This window comes from Camelus dromedarius, chromosome 6 (assembly GCF_036321535.1).
Source record: "Camelus dromedarius isolate mCamDro1 chromosome 6, mCamDro1.pat, whole genome shotgun sequence".
NCBI lineage: Eukaryota > Metazoa > Chordata > Mammalia > Artiodactyla > Camelidae > Camelus > Camelus dromedarius.
The window spans coordinates 29306693-29329737 of NC_087441.1; the positions used below are offsets into that span (position 1 = coordinate 29306693).

Sequence of the window (23045 nt, forward strand, 5' to 3'; positions counted from 1 at the left end):
TTTAAAAAGTGAAGTCTGGCAACCAATTTTTAGTAAATTATTAAGAAGGATGCAAAGAAAATGTGTAAAAACCTGAGCGGGAAATACCACCCATATAAGCAATGATTATGAGAAGAGAAGAGAGAACATACTGACATTATGAGAATCAGCCTGTCTAAGTACTCTATTCAAGCTCAACCCAGGGATAGCAAAAAACGGGCCAGCCTTACTCATGCTCCTCTGGAATAAAAGAAGTACTGTGAAACAAACAAGTACCCACAACGCTAATAAAAATGAACATTTATTGAGGGTTTATTAAGTTAGTCACTGTTCTCAGAGCTTTGCACAGCTAACGATTTCATTCGTAAGTCCACGGGAAAGAGTCATTGATACAAAATTTTTATATTTGCTTTTAAAATGAAAAACTATCAACTATGTTCACACAGATTCACTTATACCAAAGAAGCCAGCTAACTTCTACTCTGTTAGTTCCACCCTTGTATCAACCATCCTGGAGCCATCAGATAGACTTGTTAACAACCTTCCTTTTGTTTGTTAACATTTACTGTGTTGGCATCTCATAATCATTTATATCTAAAATGCCATATACCACTTTGATTGTTGAGAACTAGTGACTGCCCATAGAAGAAAAAATAAAATAATCTAAAGCCAATTTTTAAAAATGTAAAAGAATAAAATTTATATTTAAAAGAGTAAATAAATATGTTATTCTGGTTATTTTGGAAATGTTTTTATTAATAATAAAGTATTTGGACTGGAAAATCATGATGCCTGTAATCATTTCTTAAAAATACTTAGCATAAAAAATAAAATGAGGGTAGGCTGTATAGCCAGTGGTAGAGCATATGCTTGGCATACATGAGGTCCTGGGCTCAATCCCCAGTACCTCCATTAAGGAAAATAAATAAATAAAAAAGTAAAATAAAATAGAATTTAAAAACTCTTAATCAGAAATGTCCAACTTAAAAATTCAGGGATCATTAGGGATTGCCTCCTTCACGTTCCCTTTGACAACACATAACTGATCATCATAAATCTCTGACATTTCCGCTAGCCTCGAATAAATAAGTAAATCAGTAAATAAATAAATTAAATAGAAATGGTAAATCTGGAAAGTTGAAGAACAAGAAATCCAAACAGTCTTTGAAACCATGAATGATGTATCCTAGCACCCTAGAATGAAGGTATATCACTTAAAATAAGTGTATTAATTCACAGAGATGTAATGGCAGGTTACAATTCACTGAATCAAGACAGTATGGACTAAAAATCTTTGTAATGTAAAAAAATACTCAGATAGCAATCACATGCAGTGGGTCATCACAGAGACCTTACAGTGTCCAAGGTTGTCTCCTGAATGTGATTACATGAAAAACCATGATCACACCTCACAAAAGACAGTTCACTGGAATGGTCAGATCCACTGAAACATCACTCTTTTCTAGAGGTCACACTTGTGGTTCCCAGAGGTGGCAGGTGGGTGGTGGGGTTGGAGGAAGGTGGTCAAAAGGTCAAAACTTCGAGTTATACAATAAATAAGCACCGAAGACGTACAGCGTGGTGACTATAGCTAACACTGCTGTACGGTATATTTGAAGGTCACTAAGACAGTAGGTCCTAAAAGTTCTCATCACTAGGAAAAAAACTTTTTTTTGATCTATATGAGGTGATGACTGTTAACCAAACTTACTGTGATAATATCACAGTGTATGTAAGTCAAGTGACTACGTGCTACACCTTAGACAGGGCTGTATGTCAATTTTCTCTCATACTGAAAGAAAAAACATTACTCTTTTCTTTTCGTACAATGATTTCAAGTTTAAAAGAACCCCCCCCCCCCCACATACAAAATCATCTAAAACAATCGCCCCTTTCTGTTGTGAGGAAACTGGCTGCAGGTATCTGGCCCAGAGCCCAGAAAGTTAGTGAAATGCCTGTGAGATGGAATGGCCAGCCCTTCAGAGTATTCTGTTAAAATTTAAAATAACATCTTGGTTTTTGAAATCTAAACTTCAGGTGCCCTTACCAACTTGTGAGTCAATGAACTTTTTTCTGTAATTACTACTATGTGAATTAGTACTTTGTTTTAAAGTAAATTTCCTAAAGTGGTATGTCCACATTTTTAAGGCACTGAATTGGGTAAATGAATTGATGTTGCATTCGTTATGGTTTCAAGGATTAAAAAAAAAAATCACTGTTGTTAATAATTAAAGAAGTTACAGCTCTCCCCCATCTGTGGGGCAAAATTGCTTTTCTATAAGGATACTATTTCTTTAAATGCCATTACGCCAATAACACTGCTGTGAATTGGGAATCAGATGTATTAATTCAAATGTTCACCTGGTTTATCCTTAAGAACAGAAGATATAAAATATTAAAATAAACAAAGAACTACATTGCCTTCGATTTTAAAAACATTCCATTAAAGAGAGCCCCCAAATCTAAGTGCTAAGGATCAGATTTCCAAAGTCTGCTTTCTTTTAGTAATATCTTCAGTAAATATAAGGGCACCGACCATTTACTTAAGGATGTATCAACCAAAACTCGGTTGTTCACTTAATAATCCACAGAGGTTAAAACATTTCAACTCAACTCAAGTGAAATCAAAACTAAATGACTGAGCATATAGTCCAATTAATGTCTTAATAGTTAGATATTAGATAAGGGGTAGGGGATTAAGAGGTATGTATAAAATAAGCTACAAAGATATATTGTATAACACAAGGAACATAGCCAGTATTTTACAGCAACTATAAAAGGAGTATGACCTTTAAAAATTGTGAATCACAACTGTATAACCTGTAACTTACCTAATATTGCACAAAAACTACACCTAAATTAAAAAATCTTAATAAAGTGAAATAATGGAGATGTAAGTACTCGGCAACATTCTTCATAAGGAGTTTGCCACCTTTCTTGCAAAGAATGGTTTTATGTAAGTATTGATCAGTTCATTCAGAAGTATGAATTGGCATGAAATAAAATGACTAGGATTTCCAAACTTTCAACATCAAGCAAGTTCAACTAAAAGGTGAACAAGTAAAAAGTAATCCTGCCTGATCTGGACATGCTTCAAAGTCCAAGTACTGATTCCCACCATCATTTTACATTAAATCAGGTGAATTTTCAATAATATGCCAGAAGACGTCACCATAGAACATAAAACACCTAAAGAAAAAAGCCTCTTTCAACCACTGTGTTTCCAAATAACACTAATATGATCACTTTAATTACCTGATTTCAGGAGATGAAGAGATTTCATTTGTGTCTGTCCTTTTACTTCTTGGAAATGAGGGACTAGCCGGAGGCATCTCACCACTTAAGCGGTCTGGGAAAATGCGGTCTTTATTCAAATTGATTTCTGAATAGGGACAGTTGGCAGCACTAAGACGTTTTTTAGAAAGAAGAAAAAGAAAAGAGCATTCCTATTAGAACATAATTCTTCCAAATGATAGTCTACAAGATATAAAATTCAAAAATTTACCTAAATATACATATTTATATACGTGTATATGTATGATGAAACATACAGTATGAAATACTTCTATCTTTAAAACATAATTCAAGTATATTCTGATAGAACATATGTCTCTGCACTAGATTTTTAGATCCAATCTTCGAAAGTAGGCAGTGATCACCGAACAATTCCCCCTGTGCTGTCCAAGGGCAGGGTCTGTGCAAATCTCTGGGAACAATCAGCCCCAAGAAAGAAATGTTTGATGTAGGAAGGTTGGTGGCAGAGGAAGGACACAGAGAGACCGACTGACACATAAAGCAGACTGCTTCCTGAAGCGATCTTCCAAGCCCAGGGCCCTCACACAATGTTTAACCTCCTTTGCAACAGCCACTGCCCTCCAAAGAGGCAGGTTCCTCCCTGTGCCTGTCTCCAGGCCCAGGTGTGCACCTGATATCCTAGGAAATGCACAGATCAATCTGTAGCTAATCCGGTCCCTCATGTGAAAAGGGACCAGAGGCCACTTGGATAATGACCCATCTAGCTCACTGCCCTTCCACTGGTGACCCTGGTTGGTCTCTCCGATTCCATCTGGAGATCATTCCTGTTACCCAAGCAAAGGGAACCGAGGCCACTGACTGTTAATTTAACATTAAGGCAGCACACTCCTGTGCCCAGGCCTCTGCTCTCCAGCCTCCAATAACTGGGCAGCCTCTGCATCTCAATACATAATCAACCCCTCCAACAAACTCCCCGTCTTGCCCCTTGGTTTTAAGGAAGCTTCCTGAAATCTGGAAACGGTCTGGACTTTGGGAAGTTGTATTAGTGTCTTGCACAGTCTTTTCCTCAGGTTAGGTGATACTGGGAATGCTAATAATCACTCAGAGAAAAATTTTAAATAGCGTATTTTTGCCCTCCACCAAGAGAATCTGACACGTCCTCCCAAGAGGAGAGAAGAGTTTGCAAGTGCTCCCAAGTGATTCTGATAACGGCCTATGCAATTTATCACCGGTTATCGTGCAAGCGAAAGTACAACCTTTTTCTCTTTACCTACTGCTACTCTGCAGTGGTATCTATGCAAAAGAGGAAAGGAAACAACATTTGACCCTGTGTTGACATAACGATGCATAAGGTTAACCCAACAACAACAAAAACAAGAACTAGTGCTATTTATGAAGCACTTAACTATATATCACACACTGTGTTAAGTACTTTACATCCAGTATTTTCCCTAATCTTCACAACCACCTGTGAGGAAGGCTTTCCATGTGACAAGCTAAGGTTTAACACGGTTAGATACCTTCAGCCTTGAATCATTTCATTCGTTTGTGCAACAAGGATTTATCAACTAAATATTTATGTGCTAATGACCTTTCTGGGCATTAGAAACACAGTGAAAAATAAAAAGACAGGCTGCCCGTCCTCATGGAGCTGATATTCTGGGGAGAGATGGGCAGCACATGATTGCACAAGTCAGACGACTTCACTCAGCGACAACAGCCACGGAGGGTGACGCAAGAGAGAACACGGCGCTGAGGGAGGGCCTCGCTGAAGGAGCAGCATTTAAGCAGTGCCCTCAAGGTCAGGAAGAAGACCATTCTGTCAGTCCAGGGAAAGAACATTCCAGGACATGGGAAGAGTGATGCACAAAACAGGGAAAGCCTGGCAGGTGTGAGGGCAGGACAGACCAGCGAGGCTAGAGGAAACAAGCAAGGGCAGGAGGCAGAGCAGAAGCTGGTGGGGAGGGGTATCATGCAGCACCGAGCAGGCCAGAGTCCCCAGCTCACGTTGTCAGTTTAGGTTCAATTTATAGCCACCGGCAGACCTTCAAATAAGAGAATGATAGGGTTTGATTTACAACTGAGAACCACCACTCCGGATTCTCTGTAAAGGGAGGACATCAAGGCAGCAGAGTTGGAAGAGAAGTTATCTAAGAGTAAAGATACGACAGTGACTTGAATGTGTGCTTGAAATGGGGACAAAGAGGGTAGCCATGGTTATTTTGGGGATCCCTCCAAAGGAACCTGTGGATGGACCAGAGATGTGGAATGACATAAAGGACGGATTTAAGAACGGCCTTTAGGTTTTTGGTTTGAAGAACTAAGTGGTAATAGGGGAGCCTCCTTTTTTTTTTTTTTTCCTATTGTTCTGAGATGAGAATGACCAGAGGAAAGGAGACTTGAGGGCAACATCAGGCACTGTGGAGTGTTTATTACGCATCCAAACAGAGATACTACGGTCACATAGCAATGAAGCAGCTCAGAGGAATGAGCATCCTAATTTATGTGCCCAATTCAGAATGGACATACTGCTTTACTTCATTTTACTCACTCAGCACTGATGTGGAGGAAAATCCATCTCCAACCACAATGTCTCTTTTGAAAGGCAACCTTTCAGGTGCTTCATGGGTTATCTGTACTAATCAGTGTTCATGGACATGAGTGACAGCAACCAACTCTAACTTGAACAGAAATGAATTTACCGCAAAGACGCTGGATGGCTCAGCAGGAAGGCTAGACAGTCAAGCTTGGGCAAGAAGCAGGGGATAGCTCCCTCCCCCAGAAATGATCTGTACTGGATGAGGCAGCCCGCCTCTCCTCCCAGGCCCTCAGCCACGTCCACGCCCCACCCAACACTCAATTCCACGGAGGCTGCAAACGCAGTCTGCTTCACCTGCAGGGCACCCCTCATAAAGGAAGGTCCAGACAGCAGCAGCTGATGGGCAATGTCTCTGCGCACACTGACACTGCCCACAGGCCTGAGGAAGGGGACCCTTTCCTACGGGAGGTGGAGCCCTGCCTGACACTTATGCTGATTTCAGGCAAAATGCAAAGGCCCTAGGGTTGTCTTATAATAAACATGTTTAGAACCAAATTCATCTTTAATGAACGCCCCTCCCTGGGTGGGTGGGGATACAAAATACAACTAGCTCCTCCTCCCGCTCTTAATTCTGATAAAAGAACTGTATTAACCACCTTCCAGATCCTGATCCTCTTTGACTCTTTTCTGTTCTTTCTCCCTCAAATTGTATCTATTTCTGTTGCAAATTCATCTACTTAAATTTTGCGGCAGCAGGAAAAGAAATCCAAATATAATTTTGGGGGTTTCTTTTGACAGTAATGCTGCTCTTCCTAGAATATCACAATCAAATGTTTCACTCGTTGTTAAAACACCTGGCTTTACAATGACTGAATAACTGTCTGTACATTTACTTTGGAAGAAAGTAGGGGAAATGAGGGTCCTGTTCCTAAACCCATACACGTCTCCAACACTGGCAAGGCGCTGGGATTTTTAGACGGCTGGGTCCCAACCACGCGCTCTAGTGACCAGTTGCAGTTTAGAAGGCTTCTATTATAAACTCCACGAGGGCAGCCCCTTTGTTTATTTGTTGACTATGTGAAGGAAGAATGTGTGTCTCCAGGTCACCATACATAAGCCTGTGTAGCTCAGAGAGAGGCAAGACTGCAGGGCAGAATGAGACTTGCCATCTAAATACACCCCCCTGTCTGGATTGCCAGGGCCAGAGACAAATAGCAAACTCTTAACTGGAAGTAGAGGAAACAACCACAGCCTTCCAGGCAAAGATATGCTAACAGGCCAGGACCATCTGCCAAGGTGATGATCGGCTGTGGGTCTGGCACCAACACCTTCTCTTCTTTTGAACCCTGAGAAAAGTCAAGTGGGTTAACATACCTCCTATTCTTACAACTACTCTAGGGTAGAGAGGGAAGCGAGCTGGGAGTGGGAGATGATTAAAAAAAGAAGAAGGGAGATGCCACAAAATGCAAGTGAAGTGTGCACAGAGGGATGGGCAATGCCAGAGACGAAAATCAGGAACCTGGTTCTAATCATGCTCTGCAGCTTTATCCACGACTCAGTAATGAGCAGGCACAACTTGGGAGACTCCACTCTCTCATCTGTAAAGTGAGGATGCTAACAACAAACATTACCACAGATTGAGTGCATTAACCAGGCTATGGGCTTTACCTGCATTACTTCATCTAACACCCACAGCCCTGGGAAGCTGTCCATATTCTAATGCTCATTTTATAGATGTAGAAACTGAGGCTTAAAAAAGGGAACTTGCTTAGTATCACTCCATCAGTCCTTGGTAGCATTCGAGTATGAGCTCTGGCTATCTCCTGTTACACTGTATTGGTAACAAGCTCCTTGCGATACTGAGAAGTTCCTTATCCCGAATCCATGACGATCAAATCCACCTGACAGTACCACTGCTAAAAAGATGGTGCCGTCATGCAGCTAAAATATACTGAGACAGTACTTCACCTCTCTGGGCCAACTTCCTCATTTTAAAGTTTATAAAATTCATATGCAGTTGTAAAAGTTAATGACTTCATAAATGTAGCGGTGCTGATTAAATTTCTGTGAAAAAAAGTGAGTTCTCACTAGGCTTACAGTCATTTCTAGTTTCTCATCCACTGAGTTTCTGGCAACAAAACGTAAGCAAGGCATGGCTCATTCACGCAGTGTGCGTGTATTTAGCCATGAGCACACCCACACGTACACGGACACACAACTCTACCATTACTCAGATCCTCAGATGGCAGGGCAACAGATTCACACAGGATGACACAGCTCTGTTCTATTAGCAAATAATTCTATATCTGCTAAATACACAAATACTAGTCCTGCTGGCCCCGTAAGGAGGCAGTTTTTCCTTGGAAAGACTGGTCCAGCTTTATTAAGAAAAGTAGAAGGACCGCCTTGTCCACTGCGCCCCACTGCCACCTTTAGAACCCTTTTAATTGTGAATACATTTAAACAACTGGACAACGTCTTCAGTTTTCCAGCAGCTCACGTAATCACTCTCACACTCTGCTGCGACAAGAACCTGTAAAATACATCCAGCCACTGTGCTTTGCAGGAGATCCTAGTGGTTAAGAGCAGTGACTCTGGTGCCAGAAAAGCCTGGGCTGAATCCCAGCCCCATCACCCTTGGATCTTGGGCACTCTCTTCACCATTCTAACTCTCTTTCCTCTTCTGCAAAACAGAGATTAGAACAGTGCCGGCTTCATAGAGCTGCTGTGAGGATTAAACAACATAGTCCAAAAATAGTTTCGGGGACGTCAGAAGCCACCAAAAAATCTTGTGTATGATTATTATTATTTAAAAAGGAGAAGAAAAGCAACACTTAACCCCAACCGTGTGAAAGGACATCAGCAAAAATAAACAACAGCATTAAAAACTCCGTAACATGGCTCATTTGTGAAGGCCCTCAGGAAGGGCTGATGCTGTTCTCCAAGGGCTATTCCATTCATGCCGCTACAAAAATCTGTTTATGCCTCTTTAGAATCCTTAGAAATCTGGTCTCTATACAAGTAGGGACCTCACCTAACCCAGTATTTGGCAAAAGCAGGCACTCAGTAATTGTTTACTCCACAAATGGGTGGATGTTGAATTAATATGATAATTATAGTTTGCAGGTTTGCATCCAGAGTTACTAATTTTTTTAAACTCTATGGAGAGTTTATAAATATCTTTTAAAGAATATAGGAAATACTTTTTTCTTTTCTTGCTTAATTTCACCAAGATAAAATCTTACACAGAGAAGATTTACTTCTGAAGGTACTAGATACACAGAATGTCTACTTTTATGTAACTTCAGTTCTCCTTTAATCTCCTCCCATTATGACCTCTCAGTAGGCCAAATTTGTTCAAATGAACAAATCAACAAAGGGAAACACCTCGACACAACCCATATTAATGCTGCCTTGCTAGAGAGAGAGAATTAAGTAATCTGACTACTGAATATCCCTAAATATGAGGACACCATATCCACATTCAACCCACTGACTGTTTATATTTTAACATTTAAAAACTTCACGTTTTTAAATTTCATTGTTGAGAATACATGTTCAATTTCTAACATTTCTTAGATCAAATTCAGCTATTGTAATTTTCAGAGAAGCTAACAACACATGCTAGTCAAAACACAGGCTTTTGCTTATGTGTTCATAAAATTGATTATTCTTGCCAAAAGAGCAACTTTCCTTGTTATCTAAGCAAGGAATGCATGTTTTGATTTACGCAGTTTCGCAGTAAATTAATCCAAAGAGAATTTTCTCATTATGTTTTCCTAAACACAGCATTCTCGGCAAGGACAAAATAAGTGCCAGTGAAATGAACCTTTCAGAAAATACCCATGATGCAGCAGCTCTTCCCTGGGTCTGCCACGGAAATGGGAAACAGGCTGTGCTTGTGAAGGATTAATATGCTACCAGATAAAGAGCTTTGAGCTTCGTAAATAGAATAGCATATTCAGGGAGACTAAGAAAAGCCAGTTGAAAGCTGAGAAGAAGAGAAGACAGGACTCGGGCAGGAGCTGACACTGCCCACTAGTTCTCTGAATTGCATCCCTGTCCCAGGGTTGAGCACAGACCTGCCAGTTATGCCTGATATGTGACAAGGAAGTGAACACAACTTCTTAATCAATGTATGTCTTTTAAATCATCAGGTCTCCTTCTTCTTCTTTCACTCCAAAAAACAATGAGTCATTCTCTACTATGGTTCCAATTATACAGGAAGTTTTTTTTTTAAACCACATTTATCCATAAAAGCTTTCATGATTCTTTCCAAAATTTGTCCCTTCTTTTGGCAAATACAACACTGCATCTTGGAAACAATGCTCCAGAGATTACCACTGAAACTTGGTGAAATGGGTGTGGCCCAGCTGAGGGACCCTCAGAGGTCCACAGAGCACTTGGAGAAAGGCAGTCTTAATGAGTGGCCGGTGCCAGCAGTCAGGAGACAGGACTGTCACCACAGACCTCGCTGTGAGAAGCAAAGCTCTCTGCTCAGACCTACAGCACTCCCGAAGAGGCGATGCACATTGCTACACGGTGGGTTTTCTTCCCAGAAGACCAATCAATCAATCAATCAATCAATCTTTAAACATTTTCAATGGTACCCCCAACAACATAATGTAAGTCTTCACCCATTTTTAAGATTTCTTTTTTCTTTTCCTTCATAATTTCAGCAAACTGCCTTTAGTCCAATGAATATCTTGAGATTGTACAGTAGAAAGGTACATGTGTCCAAATTTCATTATTAGTTACTGTTTTAAAGTATCTTATACTTTAAGTTAGTTACAGCTTTCATAGTTCCATTAGTCCCTGAGTTCTTGAAGGCTGGATCTGACACTAAGCCACGGAGCGGGGCCCTGAGGGTCAGGGAGAGGGGAGTGGTCAGGAGCGCAGTTAGACTGGGGGCCACTCCTGGCTCCCTCTCACCAGCTGTCAACTAGGCAAACTGGAAAACCTCCCCAGGTCCATAACAGCCTCACCAAAAAGTAGAGAAAATAATAGTTCTATATTACAGGGTCGTTTGAAGGCTATCCAATACATGTAAAACTATTACAGCAGTATCTTACAGAGAGTAAATAAATGCTCAAAAAATGTTACTAAAAAAAACCTGTTGCTCCAGTTTCATTTGTTGAATGAAAGCACTTATAAATGTATAATGGAAATTTAGCATACTAATGTGTTATTTCTGGCATTTAGACTTATATACAGTAGTTCTCCCTTATCCACGGTTTCACTTTCTATGGCTTGTTACCTACGGTCAACTGAGGGCCAAGAATATTAAACAAAAATCCCAGAAATAAACAACTCGTAAGTTTTAAACTGCACACCATTCTGAGTAGCGTGATGAAATCTCTTGCCATCCCCCTCTCACCCACCCAGGAAGTGAATCATCCTTTTGTCCAGTGTATCCTGACAGCCACTTAGTAGCCAGCTTGGTTATCGGCTCCACTGTCTCAGTTTAGCAGCCCTTATGTTCAAGACACCCTTATTGTACTTCACAATATCCCCAAAGTGTAAGAGCAGTGATGCTGGCAATTTGGACATGCCAAAGAGAAGCCATAAAGTGCTTCATTTACGTGAAAAGGTGAAAGTTCTTGACTTGATAAGGAAAGAAAAAAAAATCACATGCTGATGTTGCTAAGATCTACGGCAAGGATGCATCTTCTTTCTGTGAAAATCGTGAAGAAGGAAAAAGGTATTCACGCTAGTTTGGTCACATCTCAAACTGCAAAAGTTAGGGCCACAGTGTGTAGCAAGTACTTAGTTAAATGGAAAAGGCGTTAAATTATAAAATAAGACAGTGAGAAAAAGACCACATTCACATAACTTTCATTACACTACATTGTTAGAATTTCTCTATTTTATTATTGTCATTGTTAACCTCTTATCGTGACTAGTTCATAAGTTAAACTTTACTACAGGTATGTATGTATAAGAAAAAAGAGTACATATAGAGTTCGGTACTATCCAAGGTTTCAGGCATCGCCTGGGGTCTTGGATGTATCTCCCATGGGAATAAGGGAGAAAGGGGGGCTACTGTATGCAATGACTGAAAATAAACTAGCTGCCTCCAGTGGCAATACTGAATGATTTCTAAGATGCAGTATTTTTAATTCAGGGTAAGTTAATCACACAAGAAAAGGTTTTTAAATGGATATTTGCAAACAGAATCATCATCAAGTCTATGTGCTTTTCGGTTGTATTTTAAAGCGTCTACAAAGACCCCAAATCACCTAAACAATATTTCAAATTTCAAATGTACAGATTTGGATGCTTTTTTAAGTTACTCAGAGGTAAGAGAAAAATAATGAAAAACACTTTTTTTGACCAATGTATTCTGATGTTTGCCTATTTATATCTGTGCCTTCTGTGATCTTTGTTGCTAATCTACAATAATCTTACCCCTCATAAATTCAAATTGTTGAGTCACCCAATCACAGAAAATTCTACCGAACAAGTACTTTCAACAAAGCCTATTCTCTTCTCATTCTTAATGGTCAACCCAGAATGACTATTGCAGTAGCTAAATACCTATAAAACTATCAGGTTGCCAGGAACAGCTAAGTAGCAAGAGTAAATCTATTTTAAATTATGAATGCATTTTCTCCCAGGAAGATTTAACTACTGATACACTCTTCATTTTTACATGATCACCATGGTAACCACATTTCATATGGATCTGAATATAAAATTAGTTCATATTTATTTAGTATACATGGAGATCATTATCTTCCACATATGTGGGGCAGACACCCTCCATCAGACTATATAAGGAATCTCCACGTGAGTGGCAGAACCATGTACCTGTGAGGGCCCAGGTGTCTCGCTCTCTTAAAATGACCAATCCCTTTACATCCTGGGGTTGAGCATCCACCATGTTCTGAGGCTTCCATTAATTCTAAGGGACCTATTGAAAAAAAAAAAAAGTCAAACAGTTAAGGTTATTAAAGTCAAATGTCTCAGATTAGAATAGCGAAAAAAATCCAGTTTTTCAATCAACACTTACAAACAGAAAAAGAAGCAGGTCCTATAAAAATTTAAAATATGTTTAAAGTCTCTAGTTCTAAAGGTTTTCTCCTAGGATTTTGTTCACTATCTTTCTTCAATAGTGAAACAGTAACTTTTGATCTAACCTTCTTTCAAAATGTTGCAAATTCCAGAGATACCTAAATCTGAAATTATAAGAAGATTCTAACAATTTTGATGAGGTAAATAGCATAATTAATATATGAATACTTGCACACTGTAAAAACTTCAAACAACACACCAGAATATAGAAGAACAGTTACAGACCCTCTTCAAGCAACTCCTCACACATTTCATACCCTCCTTAGTCCTAATTATGTTACTGTGTAACCTTTCTAGATGTTCTAAGCATTCCCATATGTACCTACATTTGTGCATATATACATGTATCGAGTTTTAGATTCTGCCACATAAAAGGGACCACATGGAGTACTATCCTGAAACATTCTTCCTTGGTCTTTAACTTCATGTCTTAAAAATCTTTCCATCTCAATAGTAATACTCTTTATAACTATTGCATAGTAGCTGTAGCATGAGTGTATTATAATTTATTTAACCAGTATCTGTTTCCATGGTTTATTATTTTAAACATACTGCAACCAGTATCATGTCTGTGCCTTGTGGTGCCCTTATGCACTTTCTATGGGCATCCAGAAGTAATGCCACTAGTTGGGGAAGGTATGCTTAATTTTAAAACACCCAACAATAATTTATTGTATTTGCTACATATTTTTTCTACTGTGTATTTATTTTCCTCCAAAACTGAGATCTGGTATGTCAAATTCTCAGTGTATCTTTTTTCTTTCTGTTTTCTTTTTTTTATTCAATTGAAGTATAGTCAGTTTACAATGTTGTATCAATTTCTGTCTGTGTACTTTTAAAAAATTTTTAATTTAACTGAAATTTTTATTGAGGTGATTGTAGATTCACACCAATTGTAAGTAATAATACAGAGGGAGATCCCCTGCACACTTTGCCCAGTTTCTCCCAATGGTAATATTTTGCAAAACTACAGTATAAAATCACTATTAGGATATTCACATTGATACATTAAATTTTGATAGTCTGACAAACTGTCTTCCAAAAATTCAGTACTAATTTTAAAAGATGGTGACTACTGCTAAATAAAAGGATGTACAGGCACACTTTATTTTTTCAGATATTAATTTTTCCTTTTATATATTTTTGACTACCAAGTAATTGAAAATGTAGGAAGAGGATAAAAGATTACACAAAGAAGAAATGTACAGTAGAGAAGTAGAACAAGAAGGGTAGAGGGAAAAAATATTAAGGACACTACACAAGAAAATGGAAACATCTCTTTAAGTTATTCTTGTGTCTCTTACTCAAAGGAGGCTGAAGTGGATGCCCAGTTTTGGAACACCAACCGACAGGGTGAATATCAGGAGAATCTGCGTCTATCCAGTAATCATAGCAACTATTCCAGCCATCAAAGTGAACCTGGAAAACGAGAGGAAATTAATAGCATAACTCAGATCACAAAAATTCCTACAGTAAAAGTTCTGCCCACAGTAACCATTTTCATGATCTTCTAAGTAATATAGTACACATTTAATACCCAAGTGAATTGTTTTAATTATTTAAATTACTTGATTCCAGTATAAGAAAAAGGTACTTTTGAACTACCTTCAACATATTATTTAACCATTAATAAATGTCTTGACAAAGGCATGTTTGGGCAACACTTCTACAGATACAGTGTGTGTATCTCCCAATACTATCAGCAGTTTGAGTACTTAACATCTTCATATGAGCAATACCAAACACCCAATAAATACTACCAAGTCATGAATAAATCAGGGAAGGGAGGGAGGAGGAAGGGAGAGGGGAGCGGCAAGATCTTTCATACAAATGTCAAGTCTCCTAGAACTATGCTAAAAACAGACTTCAAAAAAAAAAATCAATGCCCTACTACAAATATACCCAATTTACAAAATATGTCTCTACCAAATGTATTTTTAAATATTTTTCTAATATGTCTCAAGGAGATTTTAGAGAGTCATCAGGGCTACCCAACTTTATTGGCCACCATGTGAAATGCCAGTTGGTCTTTTAGGCATGGTTACTATAAGGACCAGCTACATATCTTTTAAGTAATACATATTTTTTATCTTTTAGAATGGAAGAATATACTAAAACGCTATATATTTTAGATCTAGTTTGCCAGTTAGACATTCTTTTTGAAGTTTATGACTCTCTTATTCCTAAAAATACAATAGATGCCAGACGGATTAAAACAAAAAAATCCGAACATTAAAAACTGAACAATAGAAAGTTCTAAAAGAAAGCATGAATGAATGTATTTATCTTAGAGTGGGATAGCCTTTGTAAGCAAGATGCCAAACTCAAAAGCCAGATCAGTCTGACTACATCAAAATTTAAATCTTGAGAATGGCAAATATTACCGATACCAAGGTGAAAAGAAGTCCAAAAAAAAACATTTGTTAACATTTGACAATGTACTTTGTTCCTTAATTTATAAAAACGTCATGTATCAATATAAAAAAGTGAAAAATCTAATAGAAAGAAAAGATACAAATGACTCATTAACAATAAAGTAAATATAAATGTCTAGTAAACATATGAAAAGACAATCAATTTCACTTATAACTTAAAAAGTACAAATTAAAACCACAAGATGCAATTCTCCTTTCAATCTGCCAAAAAATAATCCATTTTGGTGATTCCTGGAGCTGGTGAGTATGAGGACAAACAGATGTTCTCATAGGCCACTGACAGGAGTATTGATTGGTGAGATATTTCTGGAGAGTTATTTGGCAATAATGATCAACACTTAAAATACATCATCTTTGACTCAGTAATCTCAATAACTCAACTCGCTGTTTGTAGTAGAAAAAAACCCAGAGTGTTTACCATCAGAAGAATAGTTAAGTAAATTATGGTATTCATATGATGGAACAGTACAGAGTTATTAAAGTACATATATATGGGTTCAAAATAGTATCCTTTGGAATGAATTCACTATCTCAAGCTTAGAAATCAATCAATCCTAGAACTGAAACCCACAGAATTCCACACCTGGAAGGAATCATGGATATTATCTTAAAGAGGAAAAGAGATCACAGAGCTAGGTAGGAGGAGTAGCAGGCTTAAAATTCAAGGATCCAAAATAAAATTGTTCATCATTCATATACGTTGCAGTTAAAGCAGCAGTTAAAGAAAACTTGTTTGACTCAAAACAACCCCTTCCTTTCCTCTGACCAAAACCTAAGTTCAAACAACACTGAGAAAGATATTCATGATAATCTTCTAAAACTATCAATTTATGCTATCAGTGCCATCAATAAATGAGCAGTCATAATTCATAGTATGCTAGCAAGTTTTAAACGTTCTAATTCTCAACTAATCATCAAGTGATTATGCTCTGTTTTACTGGACACATGAAACTCATGTTTTCTGATCTTGCTATTCCTGAATTCCATTTCTTCTACATTGGAATCAATGTTTACACAACTCATGTTCCACTTGTTACAGATAAACAATTAAATTTTATAAAATTTAGCTATCTTCCCATAGTGAACAAACTCAATCCTAACAAGTAAATGGTTCTCCACCCTGGATACACATCAGAATCACTCAAGAATATTGAAAAGAAGAAGGTTAAAAAAAAAAAAAAAAAGGCCAAGCCCACTAAGAAGGCTCTGAATTTAGAGGTGCAGCTTGGGTTCTGTGCACCTATATGCTATTTACTTTACTTCTAAGTGACTCTGCCATGCACTCAGAAGGGAGACCACTGACAGTAAATAGGACACATTTTAAAAGGACTCCAAAAATCTTGATAACATCATAAATAAAAGGGTTCTTTTCAAAATCTTCCTCCCACTTACCTTTCAGAATGTTTATGTTGGAGCTACTATACCTGGGGATGCCATAACCCTTTCCTAGTTTTCACTGAAACTGACATCTCAGTTTGAAAAGTCATCTATCTTCAGTGATAGATGTACCTTAGCTACTATAAATAAACTGAACACCTACAAGCTAGGTTGGCAGGCAATTTGGAGAGTTTTAGTACTTTAAGGTTAAATTTCAGAGTTAAAATTTGGCTTAGATATTATGCACAGAGGTAACACTACAACTCTCTGGTAAGTAGCAAACATACTTAAAAACTGCTCTCTGAAATTATGTAAACACTCACACTACATGCAACAATTAGTATCAGCCCTAATTAATACTCTCATTCTGGGAAACCCAGATGAGGTCATTTTATTAAGGTCTGTATAGTTTCATTTCATCTTTTGTAACTTGCTACTTCAGTCCCTGGCATATTTGGCATATTAAAAGGTTTTAAACAAACAAACAAAATCTAGAAATGGTAAGCGATAGTTTTTCTCCTGCTGGGTCCTATTTGGAAATGAAATCAAATGCCTGACAAAGAGCAAGAGAGGAAGATACATAAACATACAACATGAAATATTTAAACATTTTACAAACACAAAAAAAGACATCCAAAAATATTCATAATAGAAATGTCCCACTATAAAAACAATTACATATAAAAGCAACTAAGCAATGATGCTGAATTTAATTAAAATTCTAAATTAAATAGACCATTACGGATCAAAGCACAGTACAGATGATTTAACTTACACATATTTAAAATTATAGTTTGGCAAGTTGGATACATTTTTAACCCAGAAGTGCAATTTGGACTCTTTATAAAAACTTAATATTCATTACTGACAACTTCAAGATTAAGACAGATGATCTCTTTAGAAAGTACACTAATTTTTTTTTTTTAAAAGAGTTGGTTGCATTTTCTGCTCAGGTGAAAGGCAACTCAGTAAAACATATTTTAGCCCAGACTGCTTATTTCTGCTCTCTTGTGAAAGGAAAGTTATGTTTGAAAAGGTAAAAACCCAGAAGAACAAGTGGAGAAGGAGAAGTGACAATGACAATGATGTGTCTGTGGGGCAAAGGCAGGTGAGGGGGTGCTGAGCTACTGGAGAGAGAGGGTCGGTCACAACTCAGATGTCTAGAGCGGGAGCGCGGGACCAGAGGGACCTGGCTCACCGTGCAGAACCCAAGGACTCGATCTGGAGGTAGCAGGTGTGTGAAGAGGTCTGGAAAATGACAGGATTGGCTCAAAATCTGAAAATGGAGCGGCAGATCCTTAAGTCTAAGCCTCTACTCCACCCACCGAAGTAACTGCCCCTTCGACATTCCTGCAAAAGAGAAGAGGTTTACTTTCTAGAGACACAGCTGCGGAGCCTCTGAATTCCAGGACAGTGGTGATGGCTGGATGGAAAGTCCAAGGACAGAGTGACAGTCTGCATACTCCAACCCAGCCCTCGCTGCCTCACACAGCGGCCGCCAGGTTCACCCATCCCCAGGGAGGGGGAAGAGAAGAAACTGAAAGGCTACAAAGAACCCAGATGCTGACCAGTGGGGACCTCCCTGTGGAAAAGCTGGCTCTTTGTTCTCTTTTCCCACCGTGAAGCTCACCAATCCGTAAGCCCCACCCATAAAAGCAGATAATTTCAAGTGCCTTTTTCTTAACGTGAACAGCCAGTCAAGGACCTGACATCTGAAGAGAGGCTCTCATATGAAAGCAGAGGCCAAATTAATTAACTAAAAGAAATTTAGAGGAAATAAATATGGAACAGGAGGAAAACCATCACTGGTGTCCTCAGATAAGGAACGACATTGCTTCAGGAAATAAAAAAGAAGATTCCATTAAAAAGGAGAAAAGGGAGGGAAACGACAAGAAAATAAGGAAAAATTCTTGAAAGTTAAAAAAAAATCATAGTTGTAATTTAAAATGTAACAGAGTTGAGAAAATCGAGTAGATATCTCCAACCAAGAATTAAAAAAAAAACCAAAACAGAGAAGAATAAGAAAGAAAATATAAGAAAATCAGGGAGGGGGCCAGCCAATCCAAGAGGTGTAATACCAGAGGTACAGGATTTCCAGAAAGAGAACAGAGAGGGGAGGAGGACATCACCAAGGCAATAATGGAAAAACATTTCTAAAAACAAAGGATCTGAAACTCCACTGTGAAAGGGCATGACTACCCTGCATGATAAACGAAAAAAGACCCTCACATCAAGACATGGCTACCACATAATGTCAGAACATGAGGGACAGAGATGGTCCTAGAGTTTTTAGAAAGAAAAGGTACATCACCCCGAGAGAAGGAACTGAATGGCCTTGAATGTCTCAAAAAACAGCTCCCGATGTGAGAAGACAGCAGAACAATGCTTGTCGTTTCTGAGGGGAAATGGTTCTCCGTCTTGTCACAGCATGAACTAAATGAGAGGCCAGTATATTGACATCGTCAGATGTGCAAGGAGTGAAAAATTATGCTTCCCATACACACGTCCTCAGAAAGTTACAAAAAGATATGCTTCGGCAAGGTAAGAGAGTATGCAAAGAATAACAAAGCATGCAACTCAGGAAAAATGAAATGCAACATCGTGTGTCAGCGAAGAGGAGCCTCAGGATGAAAGCTGAGAGGGCAACCAGGCAGATCAGAAGAGGTGGCTGTCAAACTATGGGAAGGAGGGTTCCAGGAAAAAAGATACAGATGCAAGGTTTAAAAATACACTCGAGCTTTTTGACCAAAAGACATGTCAGATTTATTATGGCACTTGTAAAACTCTAATAACAAGAACATAGACAATTTAAAAATAAAAAAAAACCCCAATTATTGACGTCAGGAAAAGCTAAATATCATAAGAAAAAGACTACATTACTCAGCAGTGAACAAAATCTGTTTATTTATAATATGAACACAGAAGAGTGGGGAAAAAGCCAAACGCTGTGGATAATTACTGAAAGAGTAAGGGGAAGGGAAGGATGACAAGATCTCCATCCTGAACTACCCTAACAGAAAGGAAACAGCATATTTAAAATGGATGGGTTGAGAAACAGCAGGATACCTGTATTATTTTTTTTAATTGCAGATCAAATGTCGTAAGCAACAGCCAAGAGTGGGAAGTTCTCGCCTGTGGGGAACCAGACCTGGGGGTGGGGATGGACGGGGCAGAACTGTCTTATATTCTGTCACCAAAAACACAAAGACAAGAGCAAAAATGTTCTTGCCATTTTTCTTCAACAGCAAAGTATACAAAGGTTAAACTATTTTAATTGTAATAACTCACAGTGTGAAATGTTATATGTTACATAACTTCAAAAGTTGACTTGACTTGAGTTGATTTTATCTGAGAAACTCAGAATATTAAACTACACTAATGACTTCGCCTCTATTTTCCTCTATCTTCCTTCCTAAAAAAGAAAAATACGTGTTCTTGCTCCATTATCCCCCATATTATTAGAAAAACTCCTACTACGGAAAGCGTCCTATATTTTCAGAAGTCTCTGATGAATCCCGAACCTGAGTCACTGTCACTGTTCACTGAGCTTTTGTGGACTTCATAAATACACTGATATTTGTTCAGTGGTTCACCTTTAGCTGAAATTCATTCCAGTAAGTGAAAAAAAAGATTGTCAACTATACACCTCATAGCCAGCTCTTTTGGGGGTATGAAAGATTGACCAGGATGTTGCACTGGGAAGAAAATTCAGCCAGAAGCAAAAAGAGCTGGATTCTAGTCTAAACTTTTCCCATTAACTAACTGAACAATCGACCCTAGAGTATTTAACCTCTCTGGACCAAAATTACAAAAGTAATCGTGTTCCTGAAACCAGATAATTAAAATGTAATCATTTACATCCTAACAGAAAAGCACTGCCATTATCTTGGTACATTTATTTCCATAACTGCTCATGTATACATATATTCTTCTAAAAGACAATCCCAGACATCACATATGGTATTAAACTGAGATTTTCACTGTCAGTATTAAATATTCTTCTAAAATATGTAACATCGTGGAGATACGCAGTCATTTACTTTACCCATCATCTTCCACTGCGCTTGTTCTAATGTTAAACACTATGAACAGCTGACTCTACTGTATTCTCCCTGCAGCTCTTCTCTGTGCACACTCCCTTTGGTTATTCCCTTAACAAATTCCTGGGACTGAAATTCCTGAATTAAAGGGTAAACGACATTCTATGACTTCCGATGCCTATCATCAACTGCCTTCCAGAAAGGCTGAGACACTTTGTATTTTCACCAGTTGTATATAAGAATAAACTTTTCATGCATCCAAACCAGAACATATATTTTGTTTTCAATTCTGACCAATCTGGCTTATAAAAATATTATGTTGCTTAATTCTACATTTTGAAGGACAGTAAGAAAATATACTTCAAAAAGATGGAACACAGGTCTTACACAATTTATAAATTTTCTGAAATGTTATATGATTACATAATCTTAAAAACAGTGAATTAAACGCTAAAACTTCTATTTTATAGAAACACTTGAATTTACAGAAATACATCAGCACAGGTTTTCCATGTTATTTTACAATTTATTTTCTTATACATTACCTCATTGGAGATAGCTGAAGATGTAATACTGTTTTTTAAAGAACTGAACTTAGACTCAAGTAGTTTAGAACCATGACTTAGCTCTGTCACTGCCCATAATTAATGAGTAACTCATTTTGTACCTCAGTCTTCATCGATGAGGTAATAATACTGAGATAAATCTCCTGTGCTGTTTTCACCACAAATACCAAATAATGGGAGAGCCCTAATACCCTGTAAAACACCATGTAAATCTAATGCCTTGCTGTTACTAGAACTAGTATTATTCTTAACAGAAAATCGTTTTCTTTTTCTTTTTTAATGGAGGTCCTGGGGACTGAACCCAGGACCTCCTGTGTGCTAGGCATGTGCTCTGCCCCTGAGCTGTAACCACTCCCAGAAATTCTAAATGATCCCGTGAGGTAAGCAGAACGTGCATCATTCTGGTTTGAGAGTGAAGTTAATGCCAAAGCCAGAATCAGAGACGAGACCCTCGGGCTCCTGGCCGGGAACCACTACTGCCCTTCACTTTACCACACCTGGACGCAGACGGAACCTATCTTTCTAGACGTTTGCTACTTCATGAGAGGTTCTTGACTTTTATTAACCCAACTCTAGTTAAAATCTGACTTTACTTACTCATTTCTCTTTACTTGTCCTTTATTAAAAAGCAGGATATTCTTTTGAAAAGTCTACATGTACCGTACCCCATTAAAAAAAAAGTGACCTTAATTTTTTAAAAAAGAACACACTATTGGAGAATGAAATATTATATCTTCTTCTGAATAGATTACCTCAATATGCTGTATCTACTTTTTTCCTCCAAATACACACTTAAAATATTAGAAGTCAGTCATAATTAAAGAGAAAAGTTATGTAGATTAAAGGGAAAAGGTGGAAAAATACAGACTTAGGATGCACAGCTACTTAATTTGCATATTCCTATGGTTTCACTAATTTAAATTATAGGACTTCACAAATTAGATATCTCCTAAGGTGTTCATCTCAAATGTCTTGTAAAAAAAAGACAAAACAAAACCACAGCAGAGAACACTTACTTTTATTCGATGATCATCCGTGTCTGCAACTGTTGCTACTCTAATAAACACGGGATTTCTTTTGTCTATGACCTCAAGCTTCATTTTTTTCTGGAATCCATGTGGAGGTTTCTGCCATAACAGACAATTTTATACAGTGAGATTCAGAGGAACAGAAGGTGGGCTCTATGTCATAAAGACAGAATAATAACAACAAGAAAAGATGAGCTATTTGGAGAACCAGCCTTTCTAACTTAAGTTCGCAGGATGGCTTTGAACCTCACCCTTACAATCAAAAAACAGTTCCAAATCACATGGTCAAGCCTGCAGGCAACAGAAACAGCCTGAGCTACTAGTCACAGGCACGACGAGAAAGCCAAAGATCTTAGATGAAATTCAAAAACACTGTGGCTATTTGATTAGCCACAGGGAAGACAAGAATTTTTTCTCATTAGTTGGAGGTGTCTTAGCGAAAATCAACAAACATGAAAAGTATTTTTCAAAAGAAAAGGAAGAACATCCAAGTGGCAGAGACGAGACAGAGATTACAGGCGATAATGAGACCAAAAAGCAATAGATGTCTTTTTAAGAAGAAAATTAGCAATCAAGACATGCAAGATGGAATTGCTCTGCTAAGAACAGGAATGAGAATGAGGACCTACAAGCTCCCTACACTTCAATACTCAGCAGAAACTCATAAGCCTCTGAAAAATTTACAGACAGAAGGCAAGGTGATTGCTAATGGGTGTAAGAAAAGTGTTGCTGTGAAAATCAAGTGTGGAAAT

The 23045-nt window shown here is 38.1% G+C and overlaps 1 protein-coding gene across 5 annotated transcripts in view; it reads right to left on the reverse strand.

Annotated features, from left to right (window-relative positions):
• The window catches only part of L3MBTL3 (L3MBTL histone methyl-lysine binding protein 3), a 108677-nt gene that overhangs the window by 28873 nt on the left and 56759 nt on the right, over nt 1-23045 (reverse strand). For all 5 annotated transcript variants that reach the window (XM_031456309.2, XM_031456311.2, XM_031456308.2 and 2 more), the window contains 4 exons: nt 22282-22392; nt 14152-14266; nt 12584-12686; nt 3235-3384 (listed from right to left, as the gene is read on the reverse strand). In XM_031456309.2, coding sequence (XP_031312169.2) covers nt 3235-3384; nt 12584-12686; nt 14152-14266; nt 22282-22392 — 479 coding nt within the window. The remainder of the gene's footprint in view (nt 1-3234; nt 3385-12583; nt 12687-14151; nt 14267-22281; nt 22393-23045) is intronic.